Raw genomic sequence first — 20,022 nt, 5'->3', positions numbered from 1 at the left:
AAATGAACAATGTTTAAAGTCATTTCTCCCTTTTTACTCGGGACAATATACATGTTATAGTTTCCATCTTATTTTTTTAATATTTATTTTTTATTTGTAGTTGGACATAATACCTTTATTTTGTTTATTTATTTTTATGTGGTGTTGAGGATCGAATCCAGGGCCTCACACATGCTAGGCGTGCATTCTACCGCTGAGCCACAACCCCAGCCCTCCATCTTATTTTTGTATTCAAAAGAAATCTAGAACAGCCAGTCATAATAGTCTTTATTTTTTGTGTCTGTGTGAAAATACCAAGATCTCTCCCTCACATTTGTAGATCCACAACCCTTTTTATAAGCCATGTGTGTTCTCTGTATTATTATTAACTATTTTTTAGCATTTGCCTGTAAGTTATTAAAGATTGATGCCTCTAAAAAAAAAAAGAAATCTAGAACATAAATGTACCTAGGCAAGAAAAGTGAAGTGGGACAAAAGTAATTTTTTGGAATTAGTTACATTAAAAAAAAAAAAGCTGTCTGGCAGCACTTACAAATGTCACATTGCTTAAACCCAAGTAAGTAAGAACAGAGTGTAGAAAGGGCTTGAATTGGATTCTTTTCATGGGACTATCAAACTTATTCACTCCTCTGTATTCATCCTAACACAATGCCTATTTGTTTTAATGACTGGATCAAATAAAAGTAGTTTTGTACTTATTATTCCAATTGATTAGGGGAATCAAAAACATCTTCTCTTTTTGTAGCTATTATTGATGCAAAAGGAAGGCAAACGCCACTTTCAAAGTAACCAAAAAAATTGTGGTTACAATTAATGGTACAAAACAAGCCACACCAGAATCATTATGGCTTAATGAGAGACAGGTTCAGGTAAGAAGAAACAGCTATTAACTTGCATCCATTAAAGTTGAATTCTACTAGTTACAAATCCCACTTTGAGCAATCTCTCAATTGTTTGATTATTATTTGTTCATGTAAGAGCAAAGGTAAAGAGTAAAGTAATCATGCATTCCCAAAGAGTGTGATGATCAAGTTTAACAGAATATGGTCCATACATTCAATGGAGAAGATCTAAACCTTGTGCACTGCACAAATGTAAGGCAGCTGATATATGTTTTCCCAAATAGAATTGTAGATCCTCATTTCCTCTCCTTCTTTTCCCCACTTGTGACTCAAGCCAGATTTCATCGAGCTATTTTTGTAATTACTAACATGCTGGAAATACAGCAGCAAGCCAGAAGCAAACTAAAATGCAGCATCCAGCAAAAGAAAGAAAATCACGCTGAGTAACTGAAAGGCCATCTGCTTCTAACTGAGCTGTAGGGGTGAGGAAGACAATCTGGCTGTACTATTTGTGTCCTCCCCAAAACCATACCCACCTGCATGTTGTCAGTGGCATCCCCAAGCAGTCCTCCAAAAGTGATAGCATTAGTTACAGTCGCCAGATAGATGAAGAGAATTGCTGAAAGAGCCTGAATATTTAAAGCATCATAAAAATCACTGGCAAAAAAATGGTGCTTTTCTCTTTATGTCCTTAATTAATCCACCACAGAACCTGGGCAGGGAGAAAGCAAACATGTGACCAAGTAAGAAACAAATAAATGACCACCAAATTCATTAAAAGACAATTCACAAAACCATGAAGAATTGGTTATTAAAACACTTGAATCAATCACATGATACTATTTAACCACTTAAGATGAAACCAGAAAACTATCTACCTCTTTCAGTTGCTAAATTAGGTGTCACATTTCCTAAAGATCAGCCAGTGGTTCTGTATGTAAGAATGAACTGTGTACATAAATAAAATCTTTTGTTGCCCAAAGGAAAACATCCAAATATGTGGGAACATAAAAGGCCCTTTACAATCTTGCTAGAGCATCCTTCCCACATTCATTCATTCTTTCATCCCACAAATGTTTATTGAGCACTTGTGATATTCCCACACTATGGCACTGTTCTGGTTGCTGGGGATACAACAGTGAACAACACAGGCCCCAGAGCCCTGCTCTTATGGGGGTTACTTTGGAGAGACAAAAAAAAAAAAAACAGCCAATAAACAAGATAAATAAGTAAAATGCTTAGTGCTAAAAATCAAAGAAAACATTAAATGGGAAAGAGGGTTATGTATTACTGGAAAAAAAAGGTATTTGAAACTTTAAATAGGCTAGCTAGAAGATGCTTCTAAGAAGGTGACTTTGGGGTAAGGATCTGAAAGAACTAAGTGGGGAGGGCCACCAGGTAGGTGACAGGAGAAGGCACAAACTGTGCCCCGATACACATCAGCAGGTCAGCTAATGGACCCATGGATCAGTCTACTTCCCTCCCAGCCAGACCTCAATCATCAGCCATAAACATGCATGCTGTTGCTTCTGCCTAGAACTCTCCACTTCCAATGCTCAATGGTGCTCCGATTTCATCACCCAGATTCCCACTCTTAGCTCTCACACTTTATCAGGATTATCTACCTCTCTAGGTGCCTGCTGGACCTGCACTGCACTCAGTGCCCCACTGCTGTTTCCTTAGTATTCACAGGGCTGTGCATGGCACCAGGAACACTGCAGGTACACAGTGCATTTACGAAAGGTGAAAGAGGGAAGAATAAAATCATAGTCTGATGAAATTTAAAAAACTAAATTCCAGAACTACTACCTTGGATGTAAGTAGAAAAACCAAAATGATATTCCTAATGAAAATGGTTTGTTAAGAACTTCAATCATGTGCCACATAATAATGTTTTGGTTAATGATGGACCACATGTATGATGGGCCAGTACAACATATCACTCATGTGTCAGTGGTGATGTCAATGTAAACAAACCTACTGTGCTGTCAAACACATATAGTATGTAAGACTTGATAATGTTAATCAATACCTGTGTTATTAGTTTATGTATTTGGTACACTATTCTTATTATCATTATTTTAGAGTGAATACCTTCTACTGATAAAAAAAATAGTTTACTATAAAACAGCACACCGTGTTACACTGACAGCAATCTCCTACATCTGGTCATAACCTTGCCTTTTGATTTTATCAGAAGTGTCACATGATTGACCTATACCATGTGGGTTTGTGGAAGTATGCGCCATGATGTTTGCAAGACGACAAACTGCCCAAGGATGCAATTCTCAGACCTCATCCCCATCGTTAAGTATGCATGACTGTATTTAGAAAAAACAGGGAGCTCAAGAGGGAGGATTTTGTGTGGAGGGTGGAATTTTTCTTTTAATTTGGGAGAGAAATCCAAGTGGATCACCAGGAAAAGGAAATAACTTCACCAAGATTCAACTGCAAACCAAAATGACATACTTTTTTAAAATTAAAATCCTACAGTATTTTTTTTGTTTATTAAAATCCTACCGTGTTTTGTCTTTTTTTTTTAAGAGACAGGAAAAAAAACTATCTTACTTAAATTTTTACTTATCCCAAAATGAAATGGAGAATATAATAGTGGAAGAGGAAGAATTGTCGTAAAAAGTAATCAGATGGAACAATCTGGAAAACCTGAACTCCCAGCTTCAGGCTAAGGAGGCAGAGGAGTGACCTGTGAATTATTCATTTCTATGTTCCTCACTTTTAAGTAAATGTGCAGGGAAGAGATGGAGTCCTGAGAGCCACCCAGGAAAGGCTAACCCATTATCAGTTCGTCTTCCTGGTACCCATACTTACCAGGCATCAGTTGGACCCTCTGACATCCCATCTGTCCCTGCATTTGCCATAATACCCCAATGCCATTCCAGCAAGCACTCTGTGGGCAGTTCCCTCCCACCCCACATCTTCCCTTCATGATCTGTCCCCCACCTCCTTCTGCACTTTCCTCAAATGTTGCCATTCTCTGTAAGGCCTTCTCTGACCAGCCTGTCTAAAATCACAATACTGTTTCTCATGACAAGAGTCCCTACTTCTGCTTCATTTTTCATCATAAAAATATCACCATGTTTATTTATTTTCTTACTTGTCTCCCATCTCCACAAAGTAAGACCCACAAGGGCAGGGATTTTAATTCACTGTTATATCCCCAGTGCCTGTGACTAATAGGTGCACTATAAATATTTGTTGGCTGAACAAATGAACAAACCAGTGAATAAAATGCTGAAAGTAAATTTAGAAAGATGAAGGGAAATTTAGATCTAAAGAAAACCTTATGGTGAATGGCAAAAGGATCCGTCAGTTACCGTCCAGTTCGCTGCAGTTCTTCACAATCCCCATGCCCTCCTCCTCCGTGTCCTCCATCATGGGGGGGTGTCTCCGTTCATCTGGACATTCTCTCCACCTGAGTACATATTCTTTCTAAGCAAGGAAACAGAGCCCAAGCGAACATTAGTATTTATCCATTTGCTTCTAAAATGAAGCACTCACTATAGCATACACTGGCCAATGGAAAGATGAAGTTTGGGAAGAAAGAACATTCTTTCTTTCTGCTATCCTAACAAATAATTATTGACACGTTGCAGTCAGAGCCAAGACAAATGATTAGATGAAATGAAAAGCTGAATTAATTGTATATCTTATAAGAGGGAAATTCACCTGGGAAATATTAGATTTCCAACAAATGGTTTCTCTTCAACTACCTCACCCAATTTCTTAACCTCTTAAATCTGCAAAGGACTTGAGTAAACTGATATTTCTACATGTACAGGGAGACATACCCAAAACAACATCCCCAAAGAATGCCTCTGATGCATTCCAATACTGTGATCTGAGCCAATTTGTAATCACTAAAGAACATCAAAACATTTAACATGTATTTTACAGCATCAAGGAAATAAGAAACAAAGGCACATAATTGATCCCTTGGAAGCAATATGCCCATGAGGACCTAGAAATATTAAGACAGTAGCTTGACCCCACTTCCTTGTCTAAACATAACCTCCTTCTCAGGTGTATTCTAGCACCTTAAAATTTCCAACTGCCTAAGATTTTACCTTTTGTCAGATGAAGGAAGGCTCTTAGGAGGTTCTATCCTGATCGCTGGGTCCCATTCTCCAGGTGGAAGGACAATGACTTCATCTAGGAACTCATCAATGCCAGCAATCAGGTCCTGCCTATCTTTTGCTTTGTAAGCAATGTCATGGAACACCTAAAGAATGGTAAGAGATGTGTTCATCCAACCAAAGAGCTTTCTACAAGCTTCACACCATATCTAGCCTGAAGAAAGCTATCCAAAATTCACCATGATATTACTCTAATCATGCTCTCCTATTTTGTATTATTCAGCCATTTCCAAAATATTTAAGTTTTTCAGATTATAACCTTAAAGAATATATGTAGAAGCCTGAGTAAATGGCTATTTTTAAGTGTTTCTTTTTTTATCAATACTGTAAAATTACATGCCTTTCAGCTCCCCTTGGTAAAGTACTGTTACTGATACAGTTGCTATGGAAGCCAGATGAAAATAGTTCGGAGAAATATACTGAAAAGTCATTCCCTGAAATAAAAACTACTGGGACAAACAACTGCTGATAATTCAAGGAGAAATTTAAAGTGAGTGTAAAGATCAGGTTGAGAATCAAACATTGCAGTTGTCAAGCACAAAAATAATGTGATCCATTTTAAAAAGAAAACTTAGTTATACTGTCAGAACACAAAGTCAATGTATTTAAACAAGTCCATTTTTTGGCAAGGTAATATCTAAATCACCAAGGATTCAAAAGGTTCATGTCTTTTATATGAACTTCCAAAGGAAGGATTTCCAAAAAGTACACAAGCCTTTTTGTCAACCATTCCATTCTTCTAACCAAACTGATGATCTGAAAGTTCTTCGCAAGATTTTCATGCTTGAACCTGAACTGGGTCAAATTCTTTAATCTCAAGAAAAGAAGATGGCCACCCTGTTCAATCACCTTCCCCATTCTTAAAGATTTCTGCTAAATCACTTCTCCTGAAAAAGAATTTTCTAAAGTTGTCAATCAAATAGCATTTAATGGTCTTTGGGTTGTGGGGTAGAGAGGAGGGCAATAAAAATGCAGACACTGCTACCCTCAATCTCATTTTCTTTTGCCATCTCCATCACTGTGGCTGGAGAGTCAGAGAGTCACCTTTCCAGCCAACCCTGCAGATAGAGAGCAACAGTTCCAACCAATGAGACATGAGAATGACGCTGTTTGGGTAAGCCTGCAAAAAGGGGCAGATACGGCTCACATTATCCCCATCACTGTTTCCTACTTTAAATGTAGTGAGGTGATAAGCTGAGTGCAGGCAGACACTGTAGAGTTACAATTTTGATAGGAGGGGAAAAAATGCCATCTTAAGACCATGTAAGTAAGTGTGCAGCTATCAATTAGCAAACAGTTAAGCTAAACCAACCCCAGCTACTATCTACCTCCTAACTTTGTTATATAAGAAAATAATCTGCAGATTGTTTAAGCTACTATAAGCCCATCACTTGCAGCCTAAAGCTTTCCTAATTGACACATCTTCAAATGAATAACTTAAAAAAAGAAGGTATAAAAATACAAAAATAAATTAACTCACTGTGAGGAGGGAAATATACATCCCCTTAATAGGGGGAGAAAAAGAACCAGCATTGCTATACTTCAATGTTCTCAGACCCAGTAGAAATCACCTGAGCAATCACCACACAGAATTTCTATCCCTAACAAGCAAGCATCCTATTCCTCACTTAACACATGGAAAAACCGACAAATTCAACAATAAAGCAAAAGTGAAACATTTGAAAAAATAGTAAAGCAGAAAGACACAGAAGCAGAAATTAATGATCTTATATTCTAACAGTGTTTCTTTTACCACAAGTCTGGTTTGGTTTTGTCATATCTAAAATGCATGTAGCAACATTCAAGCTGTTGTGAGAGTAATGAAACCATAACTGGAAAGTACTAGATACTCTATAGTTGCAGTTGCTAATGTATTTCAGATGTGCAACTTGCCTTCCACAAAATAAGAAAACCATGAAACATGTATTTTCTGATACCTAAGAAGAATGCATTATCCATTTTATTACAGATTATTTTATAAAACACATAATTCTGGAAATAGTATAGAATATGAATAGTTAAATTCCCAGAATTAACATATTAAATACTTTAAGAGTTAAAGTTGAGACAAAGTTGAAAATATGTAATAATCAGATCAGGGGAACTGCATATTTATCACCTCAGACATTTATCTTTTATTCCTCTTGGGAACATTCAAAATCCTCTTTACTAACTATTTTGAAATATACAATTAATTGTTATTAGCTATGGTTACCCTACTGTGTCTCAGACATTCCAAATTGTATAGAATTGTATTGAAATATCACACTATAACTCATATAGAGGCACAATTATGGGTCTATTAAAAAAATTTTAAAAGAATTGAAAATGTTTTTAAAAAGAAAGGAAAATGTTTTATTCCAACACAATTTATAATCCAGTACAAAAACAAAGTACATGACTTGCTTTTTTTGAAAACTAATGCATAGGGAATATCAGTGCATTTACCACACATGATTGTACTTCATGCTATGAAGATCTTAGTAACCCCATAATTCAAACTGTATAAATTGTCACAGATGAGTCACAGTACGAAAACAACACAAGTAGGTCATTCAAAAAAACCTATCTTCCCAATTCCCTACCTCATCAGACATCAGGGTGGCAATGGCTCTGCCAATCTCATGGTAGGACTTGGCTTTGCCCTTAGGACCTAAGAGAATGAACAAGAACCTAAAGGAAAAGGAAAGAAGCACATGCTGTTACACACATTTCATCAATATACATGAGACTAAGAAATGTTTATCTCAGTTCGTATTTTCGAAAGGGTTAGATCTCTAAACGAAGGACTAGACTTGGTGATGTGGAAAATACTCTTTCACACTATGTGAAACACAAATCACTGTTCAGTTTATTTGGAGGCAAAGAAAAGTTTACCATGAAAACTTGAGAAGCTTTTTCTCTGAGCAGGAAAGGTTCAATTTATATTCTTTATGAGACAGTCAATGTTTCTGTTTTAAGTTTTGCTCTTTTTCCATTTCTACTGTCTTTTGGAATCTTTGAAGCAAATCCATTAAGTCCAATAACTAGACAGACTTAGTACACCTTTGGACTTCTCTGACTTTTCCAAAAACCGAAACCAAATTTCTATAAGTAAGCCATATGCTGACCGTCAATGTAAAATAAAATGAAATATGAGGGAAATTCAAAATAAATTATCATTCACAGACTTAATTTTTTATGGGTGTTCCCATTTTCTTTCTAACTTGTTTTCTTGATACTGTACAAAGCACTGCTTCAGAGAAAATAAGTCCTGAAACATGTAGTAATGAGCTCATTCCCATTTTTCATATTGGAAGGAATCCCTCACTGATAACAAGGACAAAGATGTATGTCTCCACTGGGGAGGAGGGAACCTGATAAATAAATAAGGAAAAAAGCCACAAAAGGGGATACTAGATAAATCTTAGCCTTGATATCGATCATGTCTTACCTAACAGGGCGATAATGAGGACAATCAAAATGATGGCATTATGTGGTTAGACAGCTTTTAAAGTCCTGCAAAGCAGGATTTCACATTCATCACTTTCTGTTAATTTCCATGCAACCCTTGCAAAAAGGACAGGTATTCTATTCCTATGTGATGGCAAGGAAACTGGGGCTGAAGGAGGTGATACATGAGCCCAAGGTCTGTGCTTAGTAAATGTCTGGGGCAAGGGATGTAGTTCAGAGGGAGAAGACATACTCAGCATGCATGATTCCCTGGGTTCAATTCCCAGCATCAAAAAAACAAAACAAAATTAAACAAAAGCAAAGCAAAATAAAGTGTACATATAGCTCTTCTTGCATCCTATTCTTTTTACCACATAATTATGTTATTACCACCAACCCTATTGGCATACCAGAGTTGTGAAACACAAAAACTATCCACAATAACTTCCACAGGTTGCTCCTGGGAAAGAACTTGTGGATGCTTAGCTTGGGACAAGAAAGGTAAGATTTTAAGTACCAGGGATGGCTTTGTACATTACTTTGCCAAATTCTATTTATTACTAATATACTTCTATACCTCCCTTTAAATAAAAAAGGATCAACAGCAAGTACTCTATAAAATGTTAGGGCTTGTTCCAAAATGCCCCTGGATATATAATTACTTTATTTCATTATAAAAGTCAATTCAAAGGAGATAGGGGGAAAAAAAACACCAGGAATTAAGAGTGTAAAAAAAGGCGGTGGTAATCTGAAAGTTTGAATACCCAGATTTTATACTAGAATAACAATAAAACCATTCAGTACTTATTTGCTTGAAAACCAGTTCTGCAGTGGAGTGGAACACTCACTTTCAAGTCTGATCACAGTGAATGAAAAAGCAAAGCAATCAGCAGCTTGAAAGTCTGTTTGGCATGAAAGAAGCCACTGTCAGGACTGAACTTTAGACCTCTAACCCTGAAGTTCAATTGATGCTAGAATTTTTCTTCCTTTGACACTGACCACTTCATAATTATGTACCACCATATACAGCATTATAAAGTGCTACGCGGTAGCAGTAAAATGTTGCTTTCTAAAGGGACTAATCCCTGGTTTGAATGCAACACTTGAAAAAAATTTTTTTTTGCCAGTAAAACAAAATGCAAATACCACTGAGAAATGCTAGTACCGGTTACATTTTTCCAATTCAATTTGCCTATCTACAAATGGCCAGCTGTCAAGTAAGACAATAGTGTGTTAGGTAAAATGGGAAGGTGCAGTGTCACAAGAGAAACTACCTTGTTGGGTCCTTTACTTAGGACATTTTTTTAAATAATGGATTTCTTTTGCCCGCCATTTTTTATTATCTCAGTGTATCTAAATATTAACTTTTCAGGAATGCATAATGCCCAAAACCTTTCCAGAACCACTCTATGGCCCTTCCTACCACTCCCATAAGGAGTGTAGCTTACAAATACACATTTTCCTATCAATCTGTATCAACTGACACAAGTTAATTATCAGGTTGACTAGATGGAAAAAAAAAACCTACTGTCTTGTTAGTGAGAAAAAACACTTAGTCACTAATAGTCCTCAAACATAAACATAAACTTTGGCCAAGGATGGGTGACTACTCTCTGAACTAATAGAGTCATGAAGCCTCTGTATAAAAACCCAGGAGATGAGGAACATATATTTTCCATACAATTTTACTCTTTGGTCTCCACAAAATATATCAAAGAATGAATGGAAACAGTAGATCAACAGTGTCTATGATGGATACTATAGCATGACCTAGAAATAAAGGTATTATTCCTAGGTAATTATAATTTTGTTGTTAAAAAAGATACTTCTTCACTAATGAACTATCATCAAGTGCCAAACAGAAACAATATGGCAACATTGTTTACCTAACTCCAGTCAGGAACAATTCAGTAAATGTACCCTCCTAAAATGATATAGAGAAGGATTCAGCCAGAGGAAGAAGTTGTGCTCCACTTGTGTACACTGCGTCAAAATACATTCTACTGTCATGTATAACAAATTAAAATATACAAAATTAATTTTTAAAAAGTGATATACAGAGGGAATCTGAGCATGCAAAAGCAGTAGGGAACATCATGTCAAGTGAATAATTTCATTTGTAGGAATAAGGACCCTTAAGCAGCCTTTAATCTAGACTGTATTATGGACATGAAGCCAAGAGTTCTGAGGGAACTAACTCAGAGCAACCCAGCCAGTCAATGTTCCCTCTGCCTGAAACATGTCCTCTCCCCTTTAACCCTCAAAGAAGCAAAAGCTGTTACAACTTTTATGATTGAAGTACATCCTGCCAAGCTCAGCTTTTATAATGTACTGAAAACACTTTTCATGATCCAAACTCTTTTTTGTCAATGGACAGATGTTATTTTTAACCAGAAGCTTTTTTCTTTATTAACAAATTAGAGTAAACATCACATTTGTGTGGCTGGAAGGACACAGTCCATGTTGACAGCTCAGAGAAAAGAAATTAATTTATGTCACTGAGTTTCTTTTATGCACTCATCACTAGCAACAAGTCAGAGTTAGAATGCTTAATGGTGTCTAGTTGTCTTAAGAATGTTCATGAGGCTCTTTTCTACTTTTGTGAGCTTTTTCAAGAAACTAATTATGCCTGGGGAGGATGCCTCTAGCATTCTGCACAACAAAAAGAAGTACCAGATGATCCATGTCTGGAACCAATGGCCTATACTCACATTCTCAAAATAATTATAGGCAGAAACAGAGCATAATATCAGAAAAGGAGCCAGCTTTCCTAAATCACTTAATCTTTTCAGAAAGGATGTACATCCCCCTCCTGATACAGCACAGCTATTTCCAGAATAAACTCAGCATGTACCAATCCTTTACTCTCTTCTCTCAAAATCAAATAACACATTATTCATATTTAGCAACTTTGGAAAATGTGGCTAAACTGTAGCTTCCACAATAGATTCATGGGGACCACAAACCCACCATAACCAACCACATTATGTGCAGTTCAGAAGCTAGCAATTCGACTGACGGACAAGACAGAACTGAATTAGCAAGATTTCTGTCCCAGCCCCTCTAATAGTTTTTGTATAAAAGAGTTTGTAAGAACAAACTCTTTCTCTTAGGTAAGTAATTATTTATAATACATACATATATATATATATATATATATATATATATATATATATATATATATATATATATAAATATAGCCATGCTAAAAGGGCAAACATTCTAACATTTTAGAGAACTAAAAGCTTATTGAATAACCATTTACCCTAAATACGCAGAGATCAGAAAAAGATAAGTTAGGGCTGGGGTTGTAGCTCTGTGGCAGAGCACCTGCCTCGTACAGGTGAGGTACTGGGTTCAATTCTCAATACCACATAAAAATAAATAGACAAAATAAAGATACTATGTCCATTATAACTAAAAAATATATTTTTTAAAAAGGATAAATTGACCTAAGGCTTCTCATTTTTCATGGGCGGTTCCTAAAACTTTCTATTCTGTCCCACTCTAGGTATCTCTAGGGTTACCTAGACTCTAAAATTTGGCCAGAGTTCTGTTTCTAGTGCTGACAGTGGATCTTCCCTTTGCCTGCACCCCTTAAATATAAAATGGTCATAACAACATTTATTCCATATATAACTCATAAATATGAGTGAGAGGTTGCCTCTGTGAACAGATAAAAGATGACAGCAAAGTGCCTATAAAAATAGTCACATTGTAAGTAGAGAAACTTGTGAATTCTATACAAGGAAGGGGAGTTGCTAGGGCCATACTTCTGTAAAGGTGCATAGTAGTAAGATTATAAGGAATAGTAGTAATAATAATAATTGTATAATTTTCTTCCACCTTTAAAAAAAAAAGACCACAAAAAACACATGCACCAAAACAGGTCTTTCAAGTCTTCCTGCTATAGAACAGCACATGCACATTAAAGCACATCATGGAATGCAGACACGGTCCTCCACAATGACTGCCACATTTCTTGTGGGATTTCCTTGATTGGATTTCACAGGATGAAGCCATTGTAAATGGCCTCACATTACTCACATCCAAAAAAGCTAATGAGACTCCCCACTCAGTGATTAGAGCTTGTATTGGTTTGGAGGATAGCAAATGGATAAAATAGTTTCCTGGAAAAATGTTAACATGCAAGGATATATTATTCAGATTATTGCTCTGAAATAGTTTTATGATATTATTGAATTACATTCCCTTGAATTGCTTGGCTCCTCTTGTTATTTCAAATGATGCTGTATTTCACTTCTAGACTAATACTTCCTCCCTCCAGTACAAAAGAAAAAAAGAATGAGCCAGACAGGAGCAGATGATAAAAGGGATACAAAAATTGTCATGATTTGCTACTCAATGCATGCATATTATTGTTAAATAAAAAGCCTTTTAACTTTTTTTATTTGTAGCTTTTAAAGAAAATAGTAATAAAAATAAAAAGGGAAGAGCAGTTTTCTTTAACACTTCTTGGCATGTTTTTTTTTTTTTCTTTCAAGCCCCAGTAAAGTTAGTCCAAAGAGACATAAATAAAGCCATTGGGGCACCAATCTGGACTTCAGCCATGGTCTGAGTCAGCAGTTTGCCAGATGATTGCTCAGATAGAACTGCAAAGCTCTGCTGGAATGTTTTAAAGTAAAAAGCTAAGTTACAGAAAACAAATCGCAATAATCCCAGTAATCGAATAAACTGATCATCTCCTTTCTCCTGTTATTTGTCCATATTATTTGTCCAATGACTGCCTGTGTATTATTCCTATTTTAAGTGTCTTTAAGAAATTCAAAACTGAGAAAAAAAAACATATAATAAGGAAGAATGTCTTGAATTGAGAAGCCTTAAGGAAATTTTCTCCTAATATTCCTCCTAACTTGGCTCAAAATAAATCTTGGCCTCTTGTCACTGTTGGTTAATCATGCTCACACCACCTGCGTTTCTTGAGGAGGATTCATAGCCCTTCCTTCCTGTTCACATGGGGAAAACGAGGAGAGCAATGTTCACCTCTTGTGCTGGAATCCACAGAAAGCACCCTTCAATTCTTTCATATGATAATTTCCTGATGTCAACCTAAAGATACAAGTATCTCTTTAAACTCTTCCTCAGCATTATTTTAGTGAAGCATTAACTTCTACTCAACTAATTGTACTTTGTAAATCAAGCTACCTAACTTTATTGAGCTCAGCTTCAGAGGGAGCTGAAGAGGATGACTTGTGAGGTACTGTGCAGTGTGATGATTTAACATGATTTAACAACAGTGGCACCCTTCTTTTAAAGCAAAATTTTATGTGGCATGATATATGTCACTGTAAAGTATACAAATTTGGGTATAAAGCCAAAAGAATTTTACAAATCTGTATGTATACCTATATTTATGTATACGTGTGTATATATATGAACTCACTACCAATTTTCTGATGACGTAGAACAAATGAAAGCAACTATGACCATTTACTAATTGTATAACTTTGTACACATTGAATTCTTAAGACTTAGTTTCTGCATCTGTAAAATCTGAACACTGTAGTTTGTATGTTAAAAGATTATTGGAAAGATTGAGTAGAATAATCTATAAGAAGAAAGTAGTCCTTCACCCAAAAGATCATTATAATTATTATTAACTGTTGTCATAACTATACAAGTGCCTAGTCATTTGATAGCATAAAAATGAGACTTAGCCATTATTTCAAATTAAACCTCTTGAATGTACTGGATATATCCTCATTCTGATCCTCTAGCCTAGAAGGGAGCCCATTTCCCAATAAGCGCATCGCAGACCCCAGCAGGTGGGAAAGAGCAGCCTACCTTGTGGGCACAGGGACCTCAGTGAGGGCACCCAGCATGACAGCCTGCTGTAGTCGAACAAAGGCAACAAAAGGAGTATCCAAGAAGTCAACTTCCCCAACGAGCACATTGGAAGCTTCTGCATCACGTGGCAGTTTTTTCATGAACTTATTCTTCAGCTGCATGGGAAGAACCAAACAAAAACCATTTTATTTCCAAAAAAGGGAAACAAGAAGAGATACTATACGCATCACTCACAGGATGTCCCTTTATGGGGTCTTCATGCAACAGTCCCTAAACAGCCACTTTTATGTTGTATTTAACCATTCTATTAAAATAAACACTTAGCTGTACCTTGATTTAAAACATGATGAAGGTATAATAACATGGTTTATATATAAAATATATATATATCCATTCATTTCTTTAGTCATTCACTCATGAAAACTTATGAGCAAAGCAATACTCTAAGTCTGAGGGATACAGGAAGGGACAGGCTAACTATGAGCTCTGCTTAGGTTCACCTTGCCACAGGAGGAAATAACACATGATTTAAAGTAGTGATAAGTACTGAGAAGGAAAAATGAAACAGATAAGAGGGTACTATTTTTAAACAGGTACTATTTTAAACAAGATGGTCAGGGAAGACCTCTGAAGAAATATATATATATATATATATATATATATATATATATATATATATATATATATATATATATATTTTTTTTTTTTTTTACACTGGCACCCAGGGTACAAGCCATGCACGGACCTGAATGAAGAGCATTCTTAGCAAAGAGAAAGGCAAGGGCAAAGCCTCTGGAACACGAAGGAGGTTTGCAGAGTAGTAAGAAGTCAGATGTGTTGGGAGCTAAAGGAGGAAAGTGGCAAAAATAGCCACAGATGAAGCTGGATGGGTAAAGGGGACCAGTCCATAAAGACCTTGAAGGCCAAAGTAAGGAGGCTTAGAAGTTTCATGTGGGAGATGCTTACGAAGAGCCCCAGTTAAAAGGTGGAGCCAGAAGACATAAATTTGAGAGACATAACCAGGTCAACAGTATTCAAGGCCACTGGACAGGTGACATAGCCCTGAGTGTAAGTATAGAGAGAAAAGGGGTAAGATCTCTACTCTGGGGCCACTCTACCTTTCATAGGAATAAAAGGCGGCATCGGCAGAGGACATTGAAAAGAAGCAACAAATAAAGAGAGGAAAACCAGACTTTACTCATAGCCAGGTGACACAAGGGCTCAATAAGGAAAGAGTATCAGTTGAGTCCTAGGCTGCCTAAAGCCCAAATAAGATGAGAACTATGAAAGGTCCAGTGAGTCTGGCAAGATGGTAGTGCTGGTGAATCTTGACCAGAGCTGTTACTATGGACACCCAAGTGCCACATGAACAACGACAAGAAAAGAAGGAGAAACAGGGAGTAGAGGTAATTATTTTGAGAAATACAGCTACCAAGAAAAGATGAAAAGTGGAGAGGGAAGTGAAGACGGCATAACACTGGGGATTTGTTTTAATAGAGATGTGACAGCATTTTGGAATGTGAACAGAATGATCTAGTAGAGACAGACTAATGCTGCAGGAAGGATAGGGAATAATTAGAAAAGCAGCTCAAGCAACCTGGATCTATAGTGAAGGGATGATATCCACATCCCAGGTAGGAGTGCCAGTTTTAGAGAGGAAAAGAGCTTATCGATCCTACCAGGGAAGGCAGACTCTCTGGGTTCAAAGGTGGGTGATCTGGGAGAGTTGGTAGAGTGGCAATGAGGGCTTCTGAGGACTCATATTTTTGCAATGAAATACAAGTGAGCTGATGGTGAGGAGGAGGGAGGCATGTGGGGGTTGAGGAGAGAAGAGAAGGTGTAAAGCCGTTTTCTTGGAGAGTGAAGGCTGCTTAACACAGTCACATTGAAAGCTTATCTGACAGGCATCATCTCTTCCACAAAACTCAAAGAAAACAATTCAAAATTGCAGGAGGGAAAAAGAATAAGAATTTTGCAAGACCACACAAAAGACACAGACTTCTTATACTTACTTATCGTCCAATGTAAATGCCCCACTCCTCAAGTCAAAAGTACCAGTGCGTTTAGTATTTTGTGCCATGGATTATTGCTGGGATGGAAAGTGGCACACTTGATCCAATTTTGCCCATTAGTACAAAGTTTATACCAACATTTTATTTTCAACGACCACTTAAGAGTTTTTAATTAGGGGAAATTAATGACATGAAAAGTTACTCTGAGGACTCCATCACACTCAGGAGCATTTTTATACGATTTTGTTTTTAACTTGGTACTTCATGCAAGAACAAAGCTATCAGACAAAAAGCAAGAAACGACTAAGAATTTGGTGGAAACCAATCAATTCACTAATCAATAAATAAAGACAAGTTATATATTCTTAGAGGTTAGGAATATAACTACTCCTAAGTAGTATGGAATTTTCCAAAATTTTTACCATTAATCCTCCAAGAAATGCTAATATTAAAAAATTTTCTTTACATTTTACAAGAGAGTGGTCTAAAATCATGAAGTTGCCAAAATTGTTATTATCACCTAAGGAAATTACAATAATGAACTGTTCTTCAGAACACTAAGTAGAGTGTGGAGTACAGCCAGGTGGCCAAACAGATGCAAAATAACAATCCTCAAACTCTCTCCAGAGAGTGCTTGCTCTCATTTACCAATACAGAAAACAAAGCTGTGCATTATTCTGGTTTTACCTCCCATTCTCTTCAGCAAACTCCTTGCTCCTGGTTAGGCAGGTGATTCAACCATAATTCCTTCCATCTTATATACTTAGATTCTCACACTCATTACAAGAAAAGAAAAAAGTCCTTTCCCTATTTCTACCTTTTCTAAACCTTCTTCAGAGTTCAGCACAAGACTTTCTTCCCATTTCATCCTACTTCCTTGGGAACTTTCAAAATTACTCATTTCTGAATCACACTTCGGCAAGGTATAAGTTCCCCTCCCCCAGTTTCATGAGGGTAAGAACAGTTTATTCTGAATAAATTGAATAGTTTTCAACATGATGAGGAATAACCTCTGATAAAAGAAAGATTTTTTTTAAACCCATGTAAATGCCAATTCTTTGAATGAATCTTTTCCCCACACACAAGCTCCCTGGGTGATCTCAAAAGTGTGAGGAAGTCCGAGGACTTATCAAACTTACATCTTTAGCCAATACTTTTTCTTTAAGCTCCAGACCTATATATAATACCTCCACCTGGATTTCTAATACACATTTCAAACTTCATTTCATCCAAAACAAGCCCTTTCGACAGTCCCCTAAAACCAGTTTTTCAGCAGTCTTCCCTGCCTTGCATGGCACCTCTACTCTTCCATTGCTCAAGGCAAAAATCTTGCTGTAATCTTCAACTCTTCCTTCTCTGGTACCCCACACCCATTCCATCAGCAAACCTGTTGGATCTACATTCCAAATGTACCTATAATCCAACTTTTTCAACACCTTCATGGCTACCACCCTCGTTCATGTCCAAGACATTCTCTGAAGTATGGCCCTGGCTTCCTGACTAGATAGCCTGCTCCTGCCCTCCCTGCTGTGTATTCACCAAAGCAGCCACAGCAGAAAAATCAAGAGTCAGACCCTGTTACTCCTCTGCTCAAAACTCCAGCTGGTTGCTGTTTCCCTAAGTGAAGCCAAGCTCTTTACAACAACCCCAAATCCCAGCATTATCTAGCTGCCAACTGCTCCCTGAACTTATTTCCTACCACTCTCTCCTGGCCTTCCCTGTGGCCACCCCTGGTCCCATGTTCTCCCTCAGACAGGTTCACCTCAGGTCCTTTACACCTGCTGTTTGCTCTGCAGGCAATGTCTGCAAAGCCCCCTCCCTCACTTCCTTTGCTCTTTTTTTTAATTCTTTATTTTTTTTATTGGTTGTTCACAACATTACAAAGCTCTTGACATATCATATTTCATACATTAGATTGAAGTGGGTTATGAACTCCCAATTTTACCCCAAATGCAGATTACAGAATCACGTCGGTTACACATCCACATTTTTACATAATGGCATATTAGTGACTGTTGTATTCTGCTACCTTTCCTATCCCCTACTATCCCCCCTCCCCTTCCCTCACATCTTCTCTCTCTACCCCATCTACTATAATTCATTTATCTCCTTGTTTATTTTCCCATTCCCCTCACAACCTCTTATATGTAATTTTGTATAACAATGAGGGTCTCCCTTCATTTCCATGCAATTTCCCTTTTCTCTCCCTTTCCCTGTCTCTGTTTAATGTTAATCTTTTCTTCCTGCTCTTCCTCCCTGCTCTGTTCATAGTTGCTCTCATTATATCAAAGAAGACATTTGGTATTTGTTTTTTAGGGATTGGCTAGCTTCACTAAGCATAATCTGCTCTAGTGCCATCCATTTCCCTGCAAATTCCATGATTTTGTCATTTTTTAGTGCTGCGTAATATTCCATAGTGTATAAATGCCACATTTTTTTTTATCCATTCATCTATTGAACGGCATCTGGGTTGGTTCCATGGTCTAGCTATTGTGAATTGTGCTGCTATGAACATCGATGTGGCAGTATCCCTGTAGCATGCTCTTTTAAGGTCTTCAGGGAATAGTCCAAGAAGGGCAATAGCATTCCTATACCTAGAAGACCCAAAAGGGTCTACAAAGAAACTACTAGAACTAATAAATGAATTCAGCAAAGTGGCAGGATATAAAATCAACACGCATAAATCAAAGGCATTTCTGTATATCAGCGACAAAACTTCTGAAACGGAAATGATGAAAAACACTCCATTCACAACATCCTCAAAAAAAATAAAATACTTGGGAATCAACCTAACAAAAGAGGTGAAAGATTTATACAATGAAAACTACAGAACCCTAAAGAGAGAAGTAGAAGAAGATCTTAGAAGATGGAAAAATATACCCTGTTCATGGATAGGCAGAACTAACATTATCAAAATGGTGATATTACCAAAAGTTCTCTATAGGTTTAATGCAATACCAATCAAAATCTAAACAGCACTTCTTGTAGAAATAGATAAAGCAATTATGAAATTCATATGGAAAAATAAAAGACCCAGAATAGCAAAAGCAATTCTAAGCAGGAAGTGTGAATCAGGCGGTATAGCGATACCAGATTTCAAACTATATTACAGAGCAATAGTGACAAAAACAGCATGGTACTGGTACCAAAACAGGCGGGTGGACCAATGGTATAGAATAGAGGACACAGAGACTAATCCACAAAGTTACAACTATCTTATATTTGATAAAGGGGCATGCAATGGAGGAAGGATAGCATCTTCAACAAATGGTGTTGGGAAAACTGGAAATCCATATGCAACAAAATGAAACTGAATCCCTTTCTCTCGCCATGCACAAAAGTTAACTCAAAATGGATCAAGGAGCTTGATATCAAATCAGAGACTCTGCGTCTGATAGAAGAAAAAGTTGGCTCCGATCTACATATTGTGGGGTCGGGCTCCAAATTCCTTAATAGGACACCCATAGCACAAGAGTTAATAACAAGAATCAACAAATGGGACTTACTTAAACTAAAAAGTTTTTTCTCAGCAAGAGAAACAATAAGAGAGGTAAATAGGGAGCCTACATCCTGGGAACAAATTTTTACTCCTCACACTTCAGATAGAGCCCTAATATCCAGAGTATACAAAGAACTCAAAAAATTAGACAATAAGATAACAAATAACCCAATCAACAAATGGGCCAAGGACCTGAACAGACACTTCTCAGAGGAGGATATACAATCAATCAACAAGTACATGAAAAAATGCTCACTATCTCTAGCAGTCAGAGA

At 37.0% G+C, this 20,022-nt stretch overlaps 1 protein-coding gene across 1 annotated transcript in view; it reads right to left on the bottom strand.

The window, feature by feature from the left end:
• Positions 1-4,234: 4,234 nt before the first annotated feature.
• Positions 4,235-20,022, bottom strand: part of LOC308631641 (electrogenic sodium bicarbonate cotransporter 1-like) — a gene marked incomplete at both ends in the record, with an annotated part of 236,068 nt that continues 220,280 nt past the window's right edge. Inside the window, 4 exon segments of the mRNA XM_081263022.1 lie at positions 4,235-4,292; positions 4,928-5,082; positions 7,582-7,669; positions 14,234-14,391. Coding sequence (XP_081119148.1) covers positions 4,235-4,292; positions 4,928-5,082; positions 7,582-7,669; positions 14,234-14,391 — 459 coding nt within the window.

The sequence above is a fragment of the Spermophilus citellus genome (assembly GCF_964194105.1).
Source record: "Spermophilus citellus genome assembly, chromosome: 12".
Lineage (NCBI taxonomy): Eukaryota > Metazoa > Chordata > Mammalia > Rodentia > Sciuridae > Spermophilus > Spermophilus citellus.
This window is presented reverse-complemented; position numbering and strand designations above follow the sequence as displayed.